Here is a 19,901-nt window from a genome sequence, read left to right on the forward strand (position 1 = left end):
CAGTAAAGCAGCAAATTTTTCTCACAGAAAAAACATGCTATTGTTCAAATTAGTTTATACTTGGAGCCATCATTGTGACACAGAGTACAGCCACTAGCTGAGATACCAGCACCTTCTTTGGGCTCCAGTTCACGTCCTCAGGATCCAGCTCTCCCTGAACGGCCTGGGAAGCAGAGGAATGTGTTTGGGTTCCCATGTGGGAGTCCCAGATGAAGCTTGCTGTGCTGGCCATTGAAAGGATTAAGGGGGTGGGGAGACCAGTGTGTGCAGGACATCTCACTCTCTGTACCTCCTTCAAATAAACCAGTTAAGTGAAAGAAACAAAAATTAAGTTAACATTAAAAATCTCTTCTTGGGAGGGGATGGGAGGCAGCACTGTGACGCAGCAGGTTGTCAACAACAGCAATGCTGGCATCCCGTGATGAAGAGCTGGCTGCCATCTAGGCTGCTCCATCTTCACTCCAGCTCCCTAATAAGACACCTGAAACAGCAGCAGCATACCCGGATAAAGCTCAGGAATCTTGCCTAAAGGCCTGTCCCAGCCCTGGCCATTGTGGCCATTTGGGAAGTAAATTAGTCTATCTCTCCTCACCCCCTGCCCTCTCCTTGTGTCACTCTGCCTCTTAAATAAACAAAAATAAATCATACCGGTAAATCATTCTGTTTCCGGAATTATTTTGTTTTTTCTTCTCTATCTTAAAAGCAAATGAGTACTACACTGACTTCCAAGTAAAGCACACAATAGGGCAGGGTCCAGTGCTATGGTCCAGTGGCTCAATCCTCGCTTTGCATCTGCAAATGGGCACCAGTTTGTGCCCCAAAAGCTCCACTTCCCATCCAGCATTACAATATGGCCCAAAGCCTTGGGAACCTGTTCCTGCAAGGGAGACCCAGAGAAGGTTCCTGGCTCCTGGCTTTGGATCAGCACAGCTCTGGCTGCTGCAGCCAATTGGGGAGTGAACCAGCAGGTGGAAGATGTATCTCTATATCCATTCTTCTCTCTGTAAATCTGATTTTCCAATAAAAATAAATAAATCTTTTTAAAAAGCAATACAAAGTTATACAAGAGGAATATTTTAAAGATTACTTGGACTTTCCAGTTCACTCAGTGGGGGGAAAAAAAAGAAAAGATGGAGAAACAGAAACTCTACAAACTTTTGGCCTGCTCACGATCAAAGAGTGTTAACAAATCTCACAGCTGGGGCTTAATATGTCCAACATAGTACTTTTCCAAATACATTCTTTTTTTTAAATTAATTTATTTATTTTTATTACAAACTCAGATATACAGAGAGGAGGAGAGACAGAGAGGAAGATCTTCCGTCCGATGATTCACTCCCAAATGAGCACAACAGCCGGTGCTGTGCCAATCCAAAGCCAGGAGCCAGGAACTTCTTCCAAGTCTCCCACGCGGGTGCAGGGTCCCAAAGCATTGGGCCATCCTCGACTGCTTTTCCAGGCCACAAGCAGGGAGCTGGATGGGAAGTGGAGCTGCCGGGATTAGAACCGGTGCCCATATGGGATCCCGGGGCGTTCAAGGAGAGGACTTTAGCCACTAGGCCACGCTGCCGGGCCCAAATACATTCTAATAAAAATTACAGTATTAGGTTGAGTGGATTAAACATTAATAGATGTAACTTTAATGAGAGTGGCCACTTTCAAACTCTATGTCTGCACTGGTACTCTAATAAGACTACAAGAGATATTCTTCTACTAAACAAAATAAGTTCAAAGTTCCTCAGTTTGTCAAGGAAAACATAAGCTAACAGTTGCTAAATTTTCAACAATTTGTAGGGTTACATTATGATTCAGCAGATTAAGCTGTCACCTGTGATGCCAGAATCCTACACAACCAAGTGGAGTTGACTGCTCCATTTCTGATCTACTCCAGTGCTAATGTTCCTTAAACAAACAAACAAACAAAAACCAGAAATCAGTCCAAGTATTTAGGTCTCTGTGGTCCATGCGTGGAATAAGGATGGATTTTCCTCTACCTGGCTTGCCTTAACCCAGATCTGGTCAATGTAGACATCTGGAGAGTAAACAGCTAGGCAGAAACTATCTCTGTCTCGCTTCATCCCTAACACTCTCTCAAATAAATAAAAAATAAAAATGAAGTTTTTAAAAAAATGCTTCCAACAGAGAGTCAAAATGGAGGAATAGGGTAAGGACACGTTTAAACGGATGGAAAAACAGTTAATCAGGAGGAGGCAGAGAGGACATATTTAAGGAAATACGAGAGGACAGAACAACAGCAGAGGGGTACCTGGAGACTGACAGACACAGGAAAGCAGCAGACACAACGGTGTGGTGTTGCAGTGACTGATACTCCAGCAACATTCAGCTAACAGCGATCTGAACTCCACCAGCAGTCAGAACTCCACCAGCAAAAAGGTAGGAAGGGACTTTGACTGGGAGCTCGGGAGGTGAGCGCAGACAAAGAACTGTCCAACCTGCTGGTCCGTTTGATTTACTAGGAGCAGAGACACAGCAGCAGATTACAGACGGACAGTGCAAAAACAGGATGGATTTCACAGCCCAGTCAGACCCCTAGAGCTGAACTGAGCACTATTTTGCAAAAGGACGCGAAGGCAAGGGAAAGGACTGATCATACACTGAGCTGGGAGTGAACTCATTTCTGATTCAGGGAACTGCAACAACGTGGCATCCTACAGGTTCCACCCAAGACAGGTCTGGGTAGCCCTCAGACCTGACGGCCAGCAGATCAAGAACTCTAGTAGTGGTATGTCAGGCGCCATTTCTTACACTGTGGCAATAGCTTTAGGACTGCAGGGGACAACAGTGAACTGCGCATGTGATGAGCTCACAAGAACTCACTGAGTTCAGTGGATTGCACTGCTCCCGCAGGAAAATCATACTGACTGTGGCATCGTACCAGTCAAAATAGGTCCGTGTGGCACCCAGACCTAACGTCCAACAGGTTCCGGCAAGATCAGTGCCACCAACAACCTAACTATATAGGACGCCTGGTGTCTCTCTAATCCTGGGACCTGCTCCAACCGGAAGTGGGACAAAGGTTGCAGAGACAATGGTGCAGCCTCAGCACGGTATCACAGGAGATGGAGAGTGGTGAGCCAGGAGCTGGGGCTGTGGAGACCATGGCGGAAAGCTAACATAAGAACGCAGACCTGGAACTCGCTGGAGGTTGTGGCACAAGTAGCTGCAAGCAAAAAAGTTGTGTACCAACTGAATAAGTAAAATCGCATTGTAGACCTGTGGGTGACACAGCTTAGAAATCTGCCCCAAGGAGAAGACTCTGCTAACCAGAAGTACAATGACCAAGAACAACAGACAAAAGCACAATGAATATTACTGAAAACTCCCCTGAAAAGGAGCAAAACCCTATGCCAACCTCAGAGTTAACTGAGGAAGACATCGAGAAAATGGGGGACACAGAATTCTTAAAACTAATTTTAAAGCTTCTGGTCAACAATGAGAAGCACATACAAGAGTTCAAAGAATTTAAGGAAGCAATAAAGCAAATCAAGGTTGATATATCAGAAATTAAGAACACAGTAGAGCAAATGAAGAGTACAATGGAGAGTCTCCAAAATAGAATGAAGCAAGCAGAAGAAAGAACCTCAGAATTGGAAGATATTTCCCGTCATAGGGGGGAAGCAAACAAAAAGCTGGAAGCAGAGCTGGATCAGGCCAAAAAAAGTATTCAAGAATTGAAAGACACTATTAAGAGGCCAAATATAAGAGTTATGGGAGTCCCAGAAGGTGCAGAAAGAAAAGCTGAGTTTACAAATGTATTTAATGAAATAATAAAGGAAAATTTCCCTAATTTGGAGAAAGAATTGGGAAACAAGATCCAGGAGAGGCACAGAACTCCCAACAGGCTTGATCAAAAGCAATCTTCACCAAGACACATGATCATCAAGTTCTCTTCAATTGAACATAAGGAAAAGCTCCTTAAATGTGCACGTGAAAAAAATCAATTGACATATAAAGGAATGCCAATTAAACTCACAGGAGATCTCTCACAGGAAACTCTACAGGCAAGAAGAGAATGGAGCAACATATTGCAGATTCTAAAAGCAAAAACTTGTCGGCCTAGGATAACATATCCAGCAAAGCTTTCTTTTGTCTTTGAAAATGAAATAAAATTCTTCCACAGTCAAGAAAAGTTTAAAGAATTTGCCTCTTCCAAACAAAGCCAAAGGCAAACGGGAAGAACATCCCAGGAAAATGACAACAGAAGACTAAACCAATGAACAACCCATTGCTAAAATGACAGGACCAAAGTACCATCCATACATATTAACCCTGAATGTAAATGGCTTAAGCTAAGTCAAATGTCACAGATTAGTAGACTGGATTAAAAAACAAAACCCATCTATTTATTGTCTAGAAGAGACACGCTTCACCAAAAATCAGTGGAAACTATATCAAATTGGGTTTTGTTATTTTCTGTGAGTTTCATCTCTTCAAAATACTTTCTTCTGATTAAATCATTCAGTGATTCATAGATCATACAGTAGCATCATTTTCTGCAAGAAGGTTCTTGATTTACATTTCTTCAGCTACATGTTAGTCATTTAGTAGCATGTTATTTAACTTCATGGTGTTGTTAATTTCTTTTTTTCTCCCAGATGTTGATTTCGTTTTATGGTTCTTTATTTAAGAGGATGTACAGTAGCTGTGAAATGGAGACTGTCATATCCAGATGTGAGGATACAATGTAGTATGCATTTCGACTTCCAAAGATGGACTTACAATGAAACTGTTCACTATATCTTAACAATAGGATGCTGGGCTCTCTGCCATTGTCCATGCCCGCAATGAGGGACATATAACTGTATATGAAGAACTATATTTTAGTAATGATATAGAGGAACTAGGTGGGGGGAGGGAATTCGGGAGGGGATAAGGGAAATTACAGGAGCCTATGGAATTGTATCACAAAATGATAATGATAATAATAATAATAATAATAAACTGTAAAAAATGCTTCCAATTTTTTCATAAAGCTGGCATGAAGAGACTACAAAGGCATGGAAACAGCAAAATAGTATTCAAGAAAAATTGACACAATTCACCAAAAGTTTACTCTGTTTGAGCAAAAACTAGTTTTGCTTTATAGATATATTTGCAAATTTTTTTCTAAACACAGTAAGATAATTTATTCCATTAACTACAAAGAAGCTATTTTATTTTAGATACTAAAATTAAATACAACAATATTTTGTTACTCTAAAAAATATGAATTTCAGTATGTACTCTGTAATTTTAAAACTGGAAGTATGTAAAACATTACTTAGAACAAAATTACATTTATTAGCACATTAAGACTACTGTTATTTTCTTACCAGTACTAATAGCTCTATTACACATGTAGAATGTGTTAATAGTTCATATGATCAATTTGTGTTTTAGCTTCTTAAACTTATCTAACAGAACTTGTGAGGTATTATTATTCCCAATTCATACATTAAGAAATGAAAGATGGAGTTTATTAAGTAACTTAGCTGATGTCACATACACAGTGAAGGACGGGCATGGGACGAGCAGGTTCCGTGAAGCCAATGCTCTCCCTTCCTTCACCTCCAGCACATTACACATTGCATGTTTCTCCATATAATAATAACTTAGCTTCACAGATTTATATCTAGTGTTTTTCCTAAAGATTTATTTATTTATTTGAGTTTTGTCTGCGGCATTGGGGCAAAAGTAGCTCCCTGCAGTGTGGCTGCTTTGGGCGGGGGGGGGGGGGGGGAGTGCCCCAGCCAGGCCGGACCCAATGCTGGGGACTCAGGCCAAAGTCACTAGGCCTATTGGGCCCGAGGCTCTGCCTGCTGGCTGTCCAGTGGTGAGCCTTGGGGTTTTTAGGATATGTAGTTGCTGTCTAGGGAAACCCATGGATAAGGCCAATGTGAGTGTAGGTGAGGGATGAATTCTGGGTGATTCCCAGTAACAGTTGGGGTTCTGAGATCAGCAGGATCAGACTGGACTGTAACACCCATCGGTTCACGTGGCAGATGGGGCTGGAAACAGAACTGACCCAGCAATTGCAACGACCAGCATACATATAAGCTGATGGGGGCTAGGGATGGTGCCAGATTCCATACTGGCAAGCACATGCAAGAATCAGGTCTGGGGATCACCCCAGACAAAGTTTCTTTGGAGATCCCTTCGACTGAAGTGCTGATCTCAGAACCCCAACCATGAAGACACTGTCAGTCAGTGGATTCTGAAGAGATTTTATCATGCTTGGAACGGCGAGATTGGCAGCAATTCAGACCTGTCAACTATCAAAATTGCTTGAGCAGGACCCTCAGGGCATGTCCCACATTGGGGACCTGGGAAGCTGGGTGGGGCTTTTCCCTCTGTTTCTCCCCTCTCCCTAGGTACAGGGGTAAAATGATATTAGTGTGGAACGAATGGTCTTACCCACTTTCCTGTAGCCCTTGACCCTTTGTACCCTAATCAACTATGTAAGATTATAAGAAAAAAGACTTATTTATTTATCTGAGAAGCAGAGATACATACAGGGAAGAAAAGGGACAGATCTTACATCCAGTGGTTCACCACTCAAACAGCCAGGCGGAAGACAGAAGCCTTTAACACCAGCCAAGCTTCTGCTTATTTCTGCCATTCTCTTCTGCGGTTTCGTCTCTCACTTACTCTACACAGCTGGACTGGGTATAAAAACTGGTCCTTTCTAAACCAATCCATAACAAGGAAGGATATGAAGACAGAAGAACAAAAATGAAAACACTGAAAGACTACTTAATTGCTTCAAATATTTACAGATTTTACCACACGTCAGGCCATAAGGTGGATTCCAGGTAAGGATTAATGGGCAAAACATTCAAGAACTGCCCTCTCAAGAGCGTTGCAAGTTCTGGCCTAATTCTTCAGGGCATTTTGATACATACAGGGCCAAACTCTATACCCTGCACAACTCCAGATTCTAATCATTCACATCAATCTAACAATCAACCCAGGTCTCATCAGAACATGAGGTTAAAAATGTTTCCATAGACTAAAATAAACATCTTACAACTGCCATACAGTTGAGAAGTGAGATCCATGCCATGCTAAGTAGTTATCTCCTGTTTCACAGTAGATACAGGGAGTCTAAACACCAAGATGCTTAACTGAAGGACATTAGAAGCCGGAAGCTAATGAGCAAGAACAGGAATGTCTCCAGACAGCTATCTCAAAACCAAAGGCAATTCAGAACTGTTGAACTATCAAAACCATTTGAGCAATAAGATAAGGCGATATAATCTATAAACCAACAATTAATGTCAGAATACTTAAGATCTACATCGAAAATCTGTAAAACCTACTATACCCTCAATACGCTATGTTAACCTGTAATGGGGGGGAGTGCAGGGAAATCTTTCAGGACCATAAAAAGAGTGAGAAAAAAGTACAATATAGCCTATCAAGATCAAATCTGGTAATTCATAGATAACAGACTCAAAGCGGCACTAAACAACACTAAAACTACTATACCAATGCATGAGGGGGGAATCGGGTGCGATCCTGACAACCTCTTAACAGGAGGTCATGTGCGTGGAGCAGGGGAGCACTCCAGAGTGGAGCAGGTGGTAAGGAGGAAGCTTGGATCCCAACCATGAAGACTCCCAGACCTTCACCACAAACTATTAATACGAGCAACAAGGACTATATCCCAACTGCCAAGGAGGCCACAGGGAATTGGATGCCCTCGGAGGCCGAGTACTCTGAGGTCACCCACCCCCAACCGGAGCTTCCGCAGGGGATGGAAGAAGTCCAAACACTACCGTGCAGAAACCAACGTCATCAGAAAGACAACCAGAAGCCCTGAGTGGTCTGCAGAAACAGAAGAACAATAAACGTCCTTCGGGACCAGGGAGGAGAGCTTTCTCTGGTCCGAGCCTGGCTCCACCTCTGGACCCCCCCTCCCTCACAATGACCATCGGGATCGCTTCGAAAACCCCTCACAGCAAACAAACAATCATACAAACTAAAAAAAAAAAAAAAAAAAAAAACCTAAAATAAATAAACAACAGAAAGTAGAACTTGAAATCTGACAGGAAAGAGCTGGCATGGATTGGCTCATGCCTCGCTGGGTGGGTCACAAAGATTAGTTTTACTCCTCACCATGGTGTTGAGGATTTTCCTGCACACCCCCCCCCAAAAAAAAAAAATGTTCTGCACCTAAAATGTTGACATATATCTTGTTAGAGTTACAAGCCAGTCTGGATTATCCTAAAATCTGCCAAGATCAGCAAAATTTTACTTCAACACAACAACTGGCTAAATACTAAGATGAAATGGACACGAAACAGCTGAATGGTGCCTTATGGCCATTTTAAGGTATAGAGCAGCCGGTCCTGTATATGAACTAAATTGAAATGTCAATGAGCTAATCATAGGTTGTGGCTAGGACTTGTTTTCCTTTTTTTTTTTTTATTTATTTATTTATTTTTTTTCTTTTTAATACACTGGTTACTCAAAACCATGTCAACTCCATAACACTGCAAATTGCTGTTGATGTTATATTGGGACTCTTAATTGACTGTGATGATATTCTGCCAGCTCAAACTTCAGACCAGAAAAGGTCTCCCCAAGAAACTGTTCAACCAATCTGGACAATAAGTAGCTGGACTCTATGCTTGGTATATGTTTGCAATGAAAGAATCTTGATTGAATTTGAACTGTAATACTGCATCAAGGTGGAGGAATCCACCGGGGGGAGGGGAGGGGGAGGGAGGGGGGGGATTCCCAGAGCCTATGAAACTGTCACATAATGCAAAATAATTAACAATTAAAAAAACAAAAAAAAAAACCATTTGAGCAATGCCTTCAGAGCAGGCCCCATATTGGGGACCCTGGAATGGTGAGAAGGCTGGGTGTAGCTTTTCCCTTTATCTCCCACCTTCCCCCCCAGACACAGGAAGGAAAAAAAGAGAATGTGGAAACAACGGTCTTATCCACTTTCCTGTAGCTCTTGACCCTTTACGCTCTAATCAACTATGTAAAGATCATGAAAAAAATAATAAAGCCAGGAAAAATTTAATGTAAGAGCATGCCTTTTTTTCACCCTAAATAAATTTCGTTGTACCATAATAGGAAGGACTTAAAATAGGAAGGGACAGAGGAGAATCTTACCTCTTCTAACACAAACAGAATTTATGCATGGCATCCAATTTGGAATCAGAAACCAATGCTGAGCCTCTTCCCCTCATGGTAACACTCTGACCTTGGTAAAAATTTTATAAGACTCTGTGACTCAACCGAGACTTAAATAATACCTTAAACACTTCAGATAATGAGAAATGATTTCTGGGACCATTACCTATTTGGCTATGAATTAAACAGAAAGTAATATTAGTACACAATTCTCATCTATACTACCAATCCTAACATTTATTTTATTCTTAAATTTGAAACTAATGAAATTCCACAGAAAATTTAAGTAATTCCTATTATTTGCCATTCCTGCATCAAAATCCTCCATTCCTATTATCTCCCACTTCATTATTCATGGCTTCAGAGTCACGCTTTAGAAAAGGAATATTTGATGATTTCAGAAAGGTAACATAGCTGCAAAGTACCAAAAAAAAAAAAAAAAAAAAAAAAAGATGGAAGGAGAAGAGAAGGGTTGAGAAGGGGAAGGGAACAGAAGAGAAGGGTTAGGACCCAGTTAAGTAACTGCTTATTTGTTATTGCCAACAATCTAGTTATCACTACATTTAAGATATCTGATTACTGATTCTTTCTCGACTATCATATGAATTTTAGTTAAAGCACTTGGATCCTATGCCTATTTAACATGATTAATACAATAACAAAAATATATAAACTCTATGAAATATCTCTAATTCTTAACTATCTAAACTATCTAAAGTCAAAAGAACTCAAAACAGCACTGTACTGTCTATTTTCCCTAGCAGTCCAGGATTACAAACTTACAACAGGTGACCTCTCTCAACTGAAAACTGGTATAGCAAATATCATCATCCTAAATTTAAGCAAGCTTCCTAGGTTAAAAATGACCACTACCACAGAAAGGATTTGCTAGGCAACAGCAATATAATTTAGTAATAGTTTTATATGCAAAAATTATAGTTCTGTTATTTTTGATGTTTCAAAGGCTCTACAGAGAAAATGAAAATCACAGTTGCACATGAGTAGATAAGGCAAAACCCTAGATTCAGATGGTCAATGGCAAAAATGAAGCTTGAAGGCCTCAAAGACTGAAAACGACCAAATGGAATTGCTAAGCAGTTACAGGGAAGGAAGAAAATGATTACCTGAACCCTACCTTAAAAAGGCTGAATGCTTACAATAAACTATGATTCAAAGCTATTTGTTTTTTTAAAGCAGAATCAAACACCAGCTCAAATTAGAACCTAACAGACTTGCTTAAATGTTAAGTATCTTGTCCTTTTAAACCAAAACTAGCATAATGAAATATTTAGAACATACTAGAGAAAGGATTCCAAAACTTAGAGATTCTAAAACTTATAGGCATTTTAGAAAAAACATATGAGATACAAAAGCATGTAATAGGTTTCATGGAATTTTCTCTCACAAGCAAAATTCATTCAGTCACAATAATTACTCATAATATTTTGCAAAACTTTTCATTCTCTTCCATCTTCATAAAGAGAAAACTATGCTTAGACTTGAGGTTAGTATTTTCAATAGTCTTTGGGAACCTATTGTTCTTCAAAGTAGAATTTCATAAATGTAACATTATGAGTGACAGCCCCAAAAGGAAACATAATTACATTTGCCCAAGGCAAAACCATATGCTAGAAAAGCTGAGACTGTCATTATACTAATACACTCAATTATGAAAAATAATTTCAAAACCAACAATATATTCAGGCAGCATAATTAAGTAAAATAACCTGTGCAATATTAATATTGTTTTAAAATTTTACTAGCTATTGGGAAATAAGAGAACAGAAAAAAAGATTTATGATCAAAACAAACAAGACAAAAGAAAATAAAACCTGACTTGCCAAGAGGGGAAATAGTACATGATAATTTTATTTTCATATCTTAAGTACATCTACAGAACCAGAGGATCTAACTGATCATCTGTATTCACCTCTATTTCTTATTCCTAATTCATCAAATTAAAAAAAAAAAAATGAAAGCCTTGGGGCAGGGATTGGCCAAAGCACCTCCATCCCACATAGGAGGACTTGGGTTCAATTCCCAGCTCTGTTTTGGTTCCCAGTTTGGTTTCCCATGCTATGCAGTCTGGAAAGCAGCAGATGATGGCTGCAGCAGCTGGATCCCTACTACCCACACACACCAACACTGAGGTCCTGAGTCCTGGCTTAGGCCCGGTGAAGACTTGGGTGTTACAGAAATCTGGGGAATAAAAAAATGATCAAAGATTTCTGCCTTTCAAAAACAAAACTTTAAAAAACAGTGCAGTCGAAATTGGTGACTGGTAACCCAAATGTAGAAATTCAACCTTACAGGACACTACTTCTTCCACCAAACACTACTTTTACATGATGCCACGTGTAAAAATCTGCCATTTACGAAAATATTCCACATGTCTACCGGACAGAAACCCATTCCAGGACAGCCTGATGAATAATGGATCTGAACATCTGCATATCTTCAGCATATTACTATTGTAAGCACATGAATTCTAAAGTTCTCATAAATGTAAATTTTCTCTAAATACACACAAATATGTGCCCAGTGCAGTGGTTCAACTGACTGATCCTTCTCCTACAAGCTGGTTTTTCACATGGGTACTGTTTTGTGTCCTAGCGGCTCTGCGTCGCATCCAGCTCCCTGCCTGTGGCCTGTGAAAGCAGAGAAGGATGGTCCAAAACCTTGTGGTCCTGCACCTGTGTGGCAAACTGGGAAGAAGCTCCTGGTTTCTGATTAGCTCAGCTCTGGCTGATGTGCCCATTTGGGGAGTGAATCTGCAGGTGGAAGATCTTTCTCTTTCTATCGTTCTCTCCCTGCAAACCTGCCTTTCCAATAAAAAGGCATAAAAAAAATGCCTTTTGATTAAAACAATGCAAGAACCCAATCACATGAATATCAGGTAGCCTTTACTCTAAGGTTGACTAGAGAGAATTACTCTAGTTAATTTGTGGATTTTTGCTGGCTACATAATTGTTTGTTTGGTTTTTTTTTTTTTTCCTTTTAAAGGATAGGGAGAGCTGGTTCACTACCACCCATAGCCTTTTTCTCTTTTTTTTTCAAGATTTTTTTATTTATTTTTATTGGAAAGGTAGATTTACACATAGAACGATGTTCCATAAGCTGGTTCACTCTAAAAATGGCAGCAACAGCCAGAGCTGAGCTGATCCGAAGCAAGGAACCAGCAGCTTCCTCCAGGTTTCCCACATGAGTGCAGAGTCCCAAGGACTTGGGCTGTCTTCCCAGGCCACAAGCAGGGAGCTGGATGGGAAGTGAAACATCCAGGAAACCAACTGGCATCCACATAGATGCCCATGGATGTTGGACCACGGCACCAGCTGTCTACATACGACTTTCAAACTATTTTTTCAGAAGGTAGGCCATGGGTTGTTTTGTACAGAATAGAGCTATTTTACAGAAAAGAAAGTTACTTGTTTTTTAAAAGACTTATATGTAATCTCTGTCATAGAGATACCTATTTCAGAAGCAATAGTAAGTCTAAGTTAGATTTCTCCCAACTTTCTCAGTCCCAAATTACTCTTTTTAACCTTTGTGAGAAACAATGACAGACAACTTAAAAACTGCATGCTAGGGTGAACATCTAGTCTTGCAACTCCCACTGGAGTGTCTTTGTTCAATACTCAGCTGCTGCTAATGAAGACCCTAGGACGTAGCAGTGACAACTCAAGTGGCGGCTCCTGTCACATACATGACAGATCGGGATTGTGTTCCCAGTTCTCCCCATGGCCAATGTGGGCCTCTGTGGAATGAACCAGCAGACTGGAGTGAACTAGTAGATGGGAGCTCAGTCTCTCTGTCTTTGTTTCTCAAACAAATAAATATACAGGGGCAAGCATATATTATTTGTAACATTAGGCAAGGAAAATGATTTCAAAATTTAAATATAGTGAAAATGGTTAAGTATATATTTATCTACAACATGCTAACACTTGGGGAGGGGGCAGAAAGAGAAAAAGAATTTGTATTTTTGGTTACTCCTGCTTGCATAAAGAAAGTATGTAAAAAATAACAGCTGTAGAGGACCAGCACAGTAGCCTAGCAGCTAAAGCCCTCACCTTGCACACGCCGAGATCCCATATGGTACCAGTTCTAATCCCGGCGGCCACGCTTCCCATCCAGCTCCCTGCTTGTGGCCTGAGAAAGCAGTAAAGGACGGCCCAAAGCCTTGGGAATTCTTCACCCACGTGGGAGACCTGGAAAAGCTCCTGGCTCTTGGCTTCAGACTGGCTCAGCTCTGGTCGTTGAGGCCACTTGGGGAGTGAGTCAGCAGACAGAAGATCTTCCTCTCTGTCTTTCCTTCTCTGTATATCTGACTTTCCAATAAAAATAGATAAATCTTTTTAAAATATTAATACTTTTGCAGAGGTTGAGGTATGAATAAGAAAGACAGATGCTGGCAGATTCTCAGTGTAGCAAGTTTGACATCTTGATTTTACAACCATGTGAATACATTACCAACTCTTAAAATTTTAATTAAAACACAGAGGTGCAAACAGTTTTTGTGCCATGAGAGTACATCCACACTCAATATATATTAATCGTAAATCTTCCTGAGGACACAGGGAGCCATGTATTTTAAATATTTTACTACTTCTAAACCTAGGGCACATCAACACTGCACTGACTGTACAACTAGATAATTTGAAATTAACTTTCTAAAGTTTTCAAGAGCAGTATCACTTGACAGGGGAGAAGATAAAAGGATAGTCTTCATTTTGTCTAATTCCTCCAAATCCAGTTGGCTACAACAGAGATACCAAACAGTTAATATTCTTAAATTCAACCTTCTACTGGATACATACTCTAAGTAGAATTCAGGCTCTAATGTGACAAGTGCAAACTATTAATATCATTAAATACATTTAAAAATTAACACCAAATCTCAATTTAAGTACTATGCTAAAAGGAATAATGCCAAAAATCTTTAGCTCTTTCACTAACACAAATACCCCAAAATTGCAACCTGTTATTTTTCAGGCTCATTTGTTCTTCATCGTTCTGCAACATTTTCCTAAACATTCATTTTCATACCTGAAGCTATCTTCAATGTCTACTTTTTCTTTTTCATTAAGGTAGTATCAACTGCATCAAAATTTGAAATAAAGAGAATTGTTCTACTAAAAAGAAAAAATGGGCTGGGGAAGGGACAGAGATTTTAATAAGCCATTACAAAGATGTAACATCAAATGAAGTGAATAATTTTAAGGGCCCTTCTCAAAATGCAATTAGTAATGATTACAACAAAGGCTAATTGCAGGAGGAGGAGGGAGGGTAAAATACAACAGGATTTAGTGCTTGGCACCCTGAAATCATTCAGTATCTCAAGAGCATGTTGCAAAAAGTTCTCTAAATTACAAATCTGCTTTGTTTCATTCATTGATTTATGTATCTAATGAAGTACCCATTTTTAGGAAATTGAATAGAATGACAACAATACTAACAAGCGTTACCATAATCAAAATTTTTAGAAAACTTGTCCAAATGTAAAAATAACAGGGTAAATGCTTAGAAAAACATTTCTTTCAGGCTCACTCCCCAACCAACAGTCAATTTACTGGTACACCTATCATCAAACAAATGTTAAGAACTATAACTATTAAGTTAAATCTTGAAATACTAATGACCTTCAGTAGGTAAATGGTGAAACGAATCTTGGTACACCTGTATCACTAACTATAACTGAGACACACAAATTGGATGAAAAAAAGCCAAACCCAAAATATTTTCTGTATTCCACAGCTGCATATTCATAACATTATAGTAATACCAAATTATAAAAACGGAGAACATTGAACTCTCTTCTGACAATTACATTTGAAGTATAATTACTTCAAAATACAACAAAAACAACATTACTATTATTTAGGTTACTTCAAAACAAAAAACCTGATTTAGCTGAAGTTCTCAAAATCCAGTCAGTGTTCAAGGAGTACCCCAGCAAATGAACAAACGGAATAGAGAATGACAAAATAATTGCAAAAAAAAAAAAAGGGAGGGAGAGAGAGAACCAGCAAAAGCCAACATTACTGGCTCTACTGACAACTTAAATATCTACAGATAATAACTAAATTTCATGGTGTATTAATCCAAGATAGGATGCTCACCCGATGTTTTGCCTTTATTTTCTTTCTATATTCTTCTTTGTCAAATTTGTCCTCTTCCTGAAGCCTTTCCTTCGCTTTGTCTAAGTTGATACCACCCGTGTCATCATCTTCCTCAGGATCCTGTGTAATGGTCTTCTGCATTTGTGGCCACTGCTGAACCAACTAGACGCAGAAAAGAGTTAAGTGTGAGGCAAGTAACACGGAATATCACAGAACATCAAATAACACAATGTGTATGGCATGGGTGTGTGTGGGTGTAAATGACTTTGAAATGGTGCATAAGCTCACTTTTTTACAACTTTTAATTCTCAAACATTTTCACCAACTTCATAAATAGAGTGAGCAAGACACAGAAAAAATTACCCAATTAGAGGAAATGAAATGTTGCCATAACCCAAATAGATCAGATAAAGGAAAATTTCATTATATAATTTGGAGAGGATAACAGCATAATACAAATGCTTCAATATGCTCTCCAATAGTGTTGTTGGCAACCTATCCTCAAAATTATCTGCAAGCTGATTAGTATGTACTTTCTTTGGGTCACCATGAATCTGATGTGTACCATTAACACTTCTTTCAACAATCTGAATTGTTTTCCTCTTATTTATTCTCTTATTAATCTCTAAGAGGGCAGCTGGATATACTGTTCCTGTATCCTGAGAGCCAAATTTAGTATCTAACATATATCAAACATGTGTCTAAAACTGACCAAGGGTACACTTATTGGCCTATATTTTATCTAAGAACTGAAAAAATTCAATGTAATGGGAAATGGGACAGCTTGGGTTTCACTCAGTTTCACACTTTACACATGGTTAGGAACAAGGTGACACAGAAAATCGGACACTGACATGGAGTCAGGGGATCTTGTTCAAAGTCTTCGCAGTAGTGCAGTCACCTAATCCTCCGTCCTGGAGGACTGGCATCCCATAGTAGTTCTAGTTCATAAACCAGCTGCTCCACTTCCATTCCATCTCTCTGTTCATGGCCTGAGAAAGCAACTGAGTATAGTCAAATTTCTTGGGACCCTGCATCCTCTTGGAAGACCCAGAAGAAGCTCCTGGCTCCCCATTTCAGATTAGCTCCGCTTTGGCCACTGTGGCCATTTACAGAGTGAATCAGAGATTGGCGGATTTTCTTTCTCTGTTTCTCCTTCTCGCCCTTTAAATATCTGTTTTTTAAATAAAAATAAATCATATATATCTATAAAAGAAAATCCTTGCTTTTATGACTAATATAATATGTGAATATATTATTTTATCTCTGGACACCTGTGCCCTTCACAGAAAAATAAAGACGTTTGTTGCAGCAATTTCTATGCTTAACACTGTGAAACTATAAAAGCAGGGTAATAATGGTTTGAAAAAGTCATATACCAATCCCTGCTACTAGAATCCCTCATTTCTGTTTCTATCATAAAGGGGAGAAAAGTCCATCTCTTTGCAGACTGAAAACTAGAAGCATTTTATCAATCCTTTAAATAAAAATTTTGGTGTGGTTCACAGTGGTGAACAGCTTTTGTCAGAAATACACAAATATTGAAATATCTTATGATTGAGGACATACACTGACCTTGGCAAAAACTGGTATAATCTGTGCAAATAAGCGGCATGCATTTCACATTGAACATTGGTTCTAATATGAATACATTCTAGTTTAACCTGCTGTTCAGATTCTGATCTTTTTTCCACTAACTCATAAATGTTCTTTACTTGCTTATATAGACTTCTTAAATTTTAGCAACTTCAAATTTTTACTGTTACTTTTCAGATTTATAGATCTTAAAATAATACCCAAATTTTATTAAAATAAAATTGAAAAATAAAGCACCCTCCATCAAATATAGACTATTCAGTCAACACAAGTATTAGTAATTTCAGATTATTGCCAAAAAAACAAAATTGGCCACTGCCGTAAAATTGACAAAATGCCTAAAGTACGAGTGAAAGGAGCTGCAAGTGTGTCACAGGGAAACAATCTATCATCAATGGGAAACAAATATTCAAAGATTCTTACCTCCCCATCATCAGTAAAAGTTATTTTCTTATTCACTTTGAAATTTCTCTTCATTACTCTTTTGGCTTCTGCAACTTTGGTCACTTTTTTCTTGACTTTTGATTTAGTAGGTTCTTTCTTCTGTGTGAGAATATACCAGAAACATAGATTAGGAAAATGACTGCTTTATCTCAACAATTTAATTCTGGCACTACAGTTCCCAAAAGTGAATGCACTTACCTCTCACTGGCTAATGAGAAGCATCAGAAACACACCCTAGTCATAGAATTATTAAACTGGCTAGCTATCCTCTCACTACACAAGAGGGGTTTAATTGCATATAGAATGAATATTAAACCTTCATGTTTTCTTCTGTTACTATAACTGTGTTGAGATTTTATAAGCCCAACAAACTACATGATGATGCAGAATGCAAAAAACATTAAAGGTAATGTTGTAAGAACACAAGATAAATGCATCTTTTAGCTAAAAGGAAAAAGGCAATTTTAAATTACCAAGTGCAAATTTAAATCTTTAGAGAAGCAAAATGTATATTTTGAAAGGAAAATGATTATAGTATGTTGTTGACAACTCAACATTTTTCCTCTACTTTTAGTAATTTAATATATGAATACTGGAAAACACACTCAACAATTAATCTATGTCTGACAATGAGATGGAATACCAATACTTAACAAAAAAGAACAGTCAAAATCCAGCTAAATCCTAAAACCACTGTAGTAAGATATCAAAAATTAAACGCCACAGCTTACTTAAGTGAATACTCAATCAATCATGTAAGTTGGAGAGTGAAAGCCCAAACCTACATTGATCAGAGGTGAGAAGAAATCAATACCGTTGGGAAGAACTTGGATGCTTCTTTTTGAGCATATAAGCACTGGTGTTATTAATTAATTACTTCACCAGATGGGTAAACAGGAAAAGCAGAAACTGTTACTAGTTAAGAAAATAAATTTGAGTTAAGGCTCTATAACTTAATAAGCTGTGTGGCTGTGTTACTAAACTCTCTGCTTTAGTCATCAACAAAAGGATAACAACAGTTCTAAGTCAAAAGGTTGTTGAGAAAATCAGATGAAAATTGTAAAATATACCAAAAAATTGTTCAATAAGTCTCAAATACCCTACTTTATTTTGATTTTATGCTAAAAAGAGATCATGTCAACAGCATAAAGGCTCAATTTCCAAAATTTCTGGTAATCGCAAGCTTCCTAGTTGACTGATCTTTAATTTTTTTTTTTAAAGATTTATTCATTTTTTATTACAGCCAGATATACACAGAGGAGAGACAGAGAGGAAGATCTTCCATCCGATGATTCACTCCCCAAGTGAGCCACAACGGGCCGGTACGTGCCGATCCAATGCCGGGAACCTGGAACCTCTTCCGGGTCTCCCACGCGGGTGCAGGGTCCCAATGCATTGGGCCATTCCTCGACTGCTTTCCCAGGCCACAAGCAGGGAGCTGGATGGGAAGTGGAGCTGCCGGGATTAGAACCGGCGCCCATATGGGATCCTGGGGCTTTCAAGGCGAGGACTCTAGCCACTAGGCCACGCCACCGGGCCCTGATCTTTAATTTTGTACCACAGGAAACCATGCAAGGAAAAATAAAAAGGGAGGGAAGCAAAATCACAGAATATACACACTGGTTATGACATCACATTATGGTAATAAGTATGTAAAAAAGAACACTTCACTTAACAAACAGATACTGATAATTATATACACAGAAATACCTAAAATTAAAACCCTATAGATATAAAACTAAAAATTCACTAACATATTATTTTCTGTGGCAGGTTACTAACCTATTTATTAGATAATGACCATAGTTATTATGAAAATGAGCTAGTGAATATATATTGCTATGCTTTGAGAACAAGAAACTGTTTGGGGGCCTGGTGTGGTAGCTTAGTGCCTAAAGTCCTTTCCTTGAACATGCCAAGATCCCATATGGCTGCCGGTTCTAATTCCGGCAACCCTGCTTTCCATCCAGCTCCCTGCTTGTGGCCTGGGAAAGTAGTCGAAGAAGGCCCAAAGCCTTGGGACCCTGCACCTGCATGGGAGAACTGGAGGAAGTTCCTGGATCCTGGCTTAGGATCATCATAGCTCCAGCATTGAGGCCTCTTGGGGAGTGAATCAGTGCACAAAATATCTTCCTCTCTGTCTCTGCTCCTCTCTGTATATCTAACTTTCCAATAAAACAACTTTTGTCACCAGTAATTCTTTTATGCATTACTAATACAGCATATTTCTTAACATGTGAAACTACAGTTCTTAGTAATTTAGATCTCTAATGACAAGCCAATTGCTATTTAAGAAGTTACTAAAATCTATAATCCTTGCAAAGCTTATAAAAAAATTAACTACATCACAGATTAATATGTGACAACTATATATATAACAATTTAACTATATATATATATATATAGTTAATTATATATATATCTCCCAGGATCACCATGAAAAGAGGCTAAGTTTTAGATATCTTCACCCTATGGGATACTGTATCTCTCCGGCACTCTGGGACTTGATGAATGTTACCAACTGGTGACATGAACCCTAAATTTCTGTACCTATCCTTCCCAACTCCTGTAGTCCAATGTGCTCTGAAATAA

At 38.9% G+C, this 19,901-nt stretch overlaps 1 protein-coding gene across 1 annotated transcript in view; it reads right to left on the minus strand.

Moving 5' to 3' along the window:
* Nucleotides 1-19,901, minus strand: part of DDX10 (DEAD-box helicase 10) — a 199,562-nt gene that overhangs the window by 61,987 nt on the left and 117,674 nt on the right. The window contains exons 14-15 of the mRNA XM_004585037.4: nt 17,289-17,408; nt 15,270-15,431 (exon numbers count right to left, since the gene is read on the minus strand). Coding sequence (XP_004585094.2) covers nt 15,270-15,431; nt 17,289-17,408 — 282 coding nt within the window. The remainder of the gene's footprint in view (nt 1-15,269; nt 15,432-17,288; nt 17,409-19,901) is intronic.

This window comes from Ochotona princeps, chromosome 4, assembly GCF_030435755.1.
Source record: "Ochotona princeps isolate mOchPri1 chromosome 4, mOchPri1.hap1, whole genome shotgun sequence".
Lineage (NCBI taxonomy): Eukaryota > Metazoa > Chordata > Mammalia > Lagomorpha > Ochotonidae > Ochotona > Ochotona princeps.